Source organism: Frankliniella occidentalis, unplaced genomic scaffold, assembly GCF_000697945.3.
Source record: "Frankliniella occidentalis isolate FOCC.00 unplaced genomic scaffold, Focc_3.1 Scaffold30, whole genome shotgun sequence".
NCBI lineage: Eukaryota > Metazoa > Arthropoda > Insecta > Thysanoptera > Thripidae > Frankliniella > Frankliniella occidentalis.
The window spans coordinates 1,616,372-1,621,822 of NW_026267160.1; the positions used below are offsets into that span (position 1 = coordinate 1,616,372).

The 5,451-nt window shown below is 44.3% G+C and overlaps 2 protein-coding genes across 2 annotated transcripts in view; one reads left to right on the plus strand and one right to left on the minus strand.

The window, feature by feature from the left end:
- The window catches only part of LOC113208203 (uncharacterized), a gene marked incomplete in the record, with an annotated part of 47,802 nt that overhangs the window by 30,452 nt on the left and 11,899 nt on the right, over window positions 1–5,451 (plus strand). Inside the window, 14 exon segments of the mRNA XM_052265739.1 lie at window positions 520–651; window positions 760–942; window positions 1,372–1,512; window positions 1,623–1,811; window positions 1,891–2,028; window positions 2,257–2,424; window positions 3,203–3,303; window positions 3,404–3,488; window positions 3,601–3,732; window positions 3,813–3,995; window positions 4,082–4,222; window positions 4,664–4,738; window positions 4,821–5,069; window positions 5,144–5,326. Of these exon segments, the coding sequence (XP_052121699.1) occupies window positions 520–651; window positions 760–942; window positions 1,372–1,512; window positions 1,623–1,811; window positions 1,891–2,028; window positions 2,257–2,424; window positions 3,203–3,303; window positions 3,404–3,488; window positions 3,601–3,732; window positions 3,813–3,995; window positions 4,082–4,222; window positions 4,664–4,738; window positions 4,821–5,069; window positions 5,144–5,326 (2,100 nt within the window).
- The window catches only part of LOC113208218 (uncharacterized), a 16,441-nt gene that overhangs the window by 1,693 nt on the left and 9,297 nt on the right, over window positions 1–5,451 (minus strand). The gene's annotated exons all lie outside the window — the stretch shown is intronic.

A 5,451-nucleotide genomic window follows, 5' to 3' on the forward strand; every position in this document is an offset into this window, starting at 1 on the left:
TATTTTCAAAGACCTTTTCTTCGACTGTTGTGATTTGGAATGCCCTATTTTCACTCACTTTTGGAAAGAAACCATCTCGAAGGTTTATTTTCGCTCATTAGACTACTATTGGAAACTGCTGTACAAAAATTGAATGGAAATAAAACTAACTTTATAAAATTGCACTATTTAATGAACGACATTGGGGCATCACTTTTCATCATTGTTCTTTAACAACAAAAAATCACTCGGACAGTTAAACGTTTGCTCGGCACATGTGAAATTGTGGCTAGAGAAAGGAGCATTAACACACAATACGGTGGCAAAATATTATTGAGCATTAACTTGCTCAGTAGCCACATAGAGGCACTAGGAAGCTCTTCTGATGAAAGGTGAGTGATATTTATAATTAACGTCAGGGATTCCAGCGATATCGTTAGGTGGGTAACCGCATATGTTTCTGATTCACTCGCAAAATCATCCGTTTTCTCTTTTTTCTGATAAGATTTTAAGTTTAATCATTAATTTCACTCCCAACAGGCAATCTCCTCGACGAAGATGCCGTTTTGAATTGGATGATGAAACAAAAAATGGACGAAAGCATAGAGGATATCGACCGAGAGAAGCTGTTTGAGTATATTGACTCTAAAGAATTCCTGGCTGTTGTATTCTGTAAGTAAACTGTCATTCGTACTATCGTACTTTCTATTAATTTTGTGAGACGGTTGCGTAACTGAACTTTCGATATGGACTGAGCTAATATTAGTGATTTTCTTTTAGACACGGAGGACGATCCCGGCGTTCCTCGCATCTTGCGCCACGTCGAGCTAATTGACGACGAGGCCGCGCAATACGGAATCAAAATAGTCAAGTGCAGCGACAAGCTCATGGCGAAAAAGTACGGCTTCCGTGACCCCCCAGGAATAACGTACTTTAGAAAAGGAAAACCTATCAAATACGACGGTAAAAAACAAAAACAGTTTCACACAAAGGGTAAACAACTGACTATTTTGGTGTCAATTTCGACTCACTCGATACAAACTGATTCTAATTGAGATTGTGACGGCTATATCCCTATGCTGCCGCGGCGTGTACGATAGCACCATTCGTCTCTAAAATTAGTACGCGCCGCAGCCATCGCAGCGCTGCCGACCGGCGTTCCTCCACTCCCCTCCCTGGTGGGGAGTGGGAAGAGTGGGGGGTTTCCTGCCGCTCGACTGCAGCGCTGCGGAGGCGACGGTGCCTTGTAAACTCCGCCTTTTGGCTTGTTTTCACGAATTTAAAGAAATTCACTTTTGTTTGACCACTTTAAAGTTGTTTACACCCTGCTTTATTCAGTTGCGTTACTCTTCCGGTGTTCTGTTTTATGATGTACATTTTGACGTGTTTCAGGGGACATTGACGATGACGAGGAACTGCTCGATTGGCTGACGGACCCTGAAAATATGGAACTTACAGACCATATCGAGCGTGTCAACAAGAAAATGTTCGCAAAAATCCGTCAAACGTCTGATTACGTTGCAGTCTTTTTCTGTGAGTCTTATGTCTGGACTTTTATATTACCTACTTACGATTGGATCAGAAATCATCAATCGTAAGATACAGCCCATACAAAAACGCGTGATAAACCTCCTGCTGTCCAGATAGTGACGACTGCAAGCAGTGCGCCCGTGTCCTCGCCGAGATAGAGCACATTGATGATGAGGCTGATGGTGCTGGAATCAACTTCGTCAAAATTGACGACAAACAGATGGCCAAGGACTACGGTGTCTTTGCACTGCCGGCTGTCCTTTTCTTCAAAATGGGCACAAAAGATCCAGTAATTTATGCAGGTAACTTAACGTTTCTCTTTAAATTGTCCTCGTTTTTACCGAAAATATTCAAATTAAATTTCGGTCCGTATATTTTCAGGGGATCTTTATGATGAGGGACAACTACTGAGCTGGCTTCTTACGCAGAAGGACCCGGGTGGAGACCTAATTGAAGACCTTGATGGCGAAGACCTTATCAAGCTTATTGAGGAGTCTGACTCGTTAGCTGTGTATTTTTGTAAGTACAGTTTGTTTCTCAATGTCAGCTCTGAACTTTTAAGTGACATTTACTTTTTGAAGGGACTGGTCGGAAGGCAAGCAAAAATCTGTAGCGTGTAAAACAAATATTGCTTTTTGCTGTATCCCAATTACCTTTATGTTACGTGACGCTTGGGAGTAATCGAAATTTTTCGGACGCGTTCTCTGCGACGGCTCTTTGGTCACGGACGCGTGTGTTATCCCCCAGGGAACAAGACGCTTTGCGACATGTGTAGCAGCAAGCAGTTCCGGAAGCAGCGGCGTAAGGAACTACTCGAGGAAAAAGTGACTTCTGCAGAGGGCGGATCCCCGAGTGGAGCGCCCCAAGGGGCGAGTCCGGGGGCAGCCGGTGGAGAGGAGGCTCTGGCAGGCGATGGTATCTCAAAGCTGTGGATTTGGATTAGAAACTTTGTCAAAGAGTTTTGCGAATTAGTTTACGATGATCTCAATTTACTAAAGCAATTGTGATTTGAGTCTAGCTTCTACCTATTTTTGCACAATGCACACGCGACATTCGAACTGCTTCTTTAATGTATAGCATGATGGTGCAAAGCTTTTTAGTTTCTAATCCAGTCTCAGTGTAGAAAATACTTAAGCGCATGCAGTTTTTGAGTGACGGGTGGCTCAGTGCCATTTAGCCGGACCAGGATCACAAGAGCAAAACTGGAAGAATAAGTTCTGTGCAGTCCTTTGGCAGCCCTTTGGCAGCCCTATCTCCCTCTGCCTGTCCATCGCGTAGATCAGCTTCACACCGTGCATGTCGGCGATGCCAGAGCAACCCTCTTATGGCAAAGAGGCTTTAGTTCGGGGGTGTGAAGCAGCTTTTACAATCCAATCTTGATTCCCTCCTGTGTTCGGAACTGGTATGCGGTGTGGTTGCAGTGAAAACCACCCAAATCCCTTCCCTGTATATACACCAGTTTTGTACGACTTTTGACTTTGTTAACTTTTTGGACGGATCAATAATTGTTGACTGCGTTGTTGAGCTCCTGAATACGGGGCAAGAGAATATTATGGTACAGAAGAGGGGTATGACTACCGTTCAATCTATTTTAGACTACGACAAATTAGAAAATACACAGAACAGAAACGCTGTTTGAAGAATTCTCTGCTCCGCAGTCTAGAATTTTAAAAATTCTTCTATTTTGTTTCAGACAGGGCAGACGGTTGTGAACAATGCAAGGAAATCCTGGAAGAACTGGAAAATATCGACGATGACTGCGACAGACACGGTATTATTTTTGTTAAGACACAGGTAAGCCATTACTAAAGTGTTCATCACAACTTTCTGTAGATTCAGCGAGTCATCATTCATCTTCCCGAAAATAAATAAACTAACTTTCTTTAATACACAGGATTTTGACATCGCTGAGGACTACGGTGTGACTGACTTCCCCTGCCTAGTTTATTTTGAAAATCAAATACCAAATGTTTTTGAGGGTACGTAAGAAGCAAATATTTCAATTATACTAAACAAGTAGTTTTATACCTCGAATCAAAACCTATGGAAGTGTGACCTTATAAAACTAATTGTATAGTTTCTGGATTTTAGGTGATCTCGCGGAGGAGGAAGAAGTCTTGCAATGGCTTATCACTCAGCGAACTGAAGACCGAATCGAACTAATTACAAGAGTTATGCTTGAGGCCGCAGTCGAGTCCACGCAATATTTGGCCGTGTACTTTTGTGAGTAAATGCGCAATGGTTTACTGACCTAAACTTCTTGGTACCCAAAAACGAAAACTTTTGATGACTGACTTTTCCAGATAAAAGTAATTGCCACACCTGCGATTTGATCCTGGATGGCTTGGAAAAGGTGGACGATGAATGTGATGTGTACGGTATTCATATGGTGAAAATCCAAGATCCACAACTTGCAAAGCGTTATTCCATTAAGACTTTCCCCGCCATGGTGTACTTCCGTAATGGCAATCCGCTTCTGTTTGAAGGTATCAGGTTAACTGCCCATCACATACACGGTATGTCTAATGTCTCCTCAACACCAGTAATTGAAAACGTTTTCTACTTCTAACAGGGGATCTGCAAAATGAAGAGTCAGTTCTAGAGTGGCTGATCGACGACGACAATCGAGAGTTGGCGGATGAGATCGAAGAGGTCAATGAACGAATGTTGGAGAGACTTTTGGACGAGAGTCTTTACTTGGCAGTGCTCTTTTGTAAGTAATGCACACTGGAAACCCAAGTGTGTGAATGTCGCACACTTACAGGTGTGTGAATATCCATTCGTACCGGGTGATTCAGAGCACGCGCCGCCGTGTTGTGGGTTTGCCTATCCTCGACTCGGCGGGCGCACGGGTGAGAGGTGAGGTGGGGACCCCTCACCTCCTCACCTCTCACCTGTGCGCCCGCCGAGTCGAGGATAGGCAAACCCGCAACACGGCGGCGCGTGCTCTGAATCACCTGGTACACTTACAGGGTAAACGTGTGAATTTTTCCTAGAAATTTTTTTAAGGAAAAATAAACACGGTTTGCCCCGTAAGTGTACGAATGGATATTCACACACCTGCGTGCGACATTCACACACTTGGGTTTCCAGTGCACCATCGATTTAAATTCGACAAAACCATCGTTGCACTGAGATACTTTTCTTATTACAGACGATGACGACTGTCCAGAATGTGACGACATTCTAGAGGAACTAGAGAAAATCGACGGAGAGGTTGATCAATTTGGTAAGTTTCGCAAACTGTGCCTATGACCTCATTAATTTTTTACTGCACTGTTATCTAAATATGCGTTTTACTGGTCTAAAAGGAATCGACATGGTGAAGATTGCGGATCCTGAGGCAGCAGCAAGACACAACATCATAAACTCGCCGTCGCTCGTCTTTTTCCGCAAACGAGTGCCGCTCTTGTTCGACGGTGATCTTTCTGACGAGGAGAAGGTGCTCGCCTGGCTTACCGCTCAAGACGTTTTCGAGATCAAGAACGAGATCGAGGAGGTCAACAGAAAAATGTTGGACAAGCTGCTGGACGAAAACGAGTTTCTTGCCGTTTACTTTTGTAAGTGCCAGAAAGTAGTTGTTATGATTGCTTCTGTTTCTTCATATTTATGACCAAAAACTTTCCCCCTCTAGACGACGAGGATGAGGATGACGGCATAAAGATCCTGGACAGGCTGGAGAGAATCGACGGGGAAACCGACAACATGGACATAACGTTCGTCAAAATGGCGGATCCGCGTTACGCCCGCAAATGGGGTGTCACCAAACTTCCTGCAATCGTCTACTTCAGAAAAAGATTCCCCAGTATTTACAGAGGTAAGCCAAGGAGATAGGTGCGCAGGGTCTTTTTCCTCGGCAGGCGCCCTAGCGTAGGCAACCCATACTGCCCCTACGCTTGGGAGGTGGACTGTTGACAGCCGCGCCGAGGGTGGGGGTGGGGG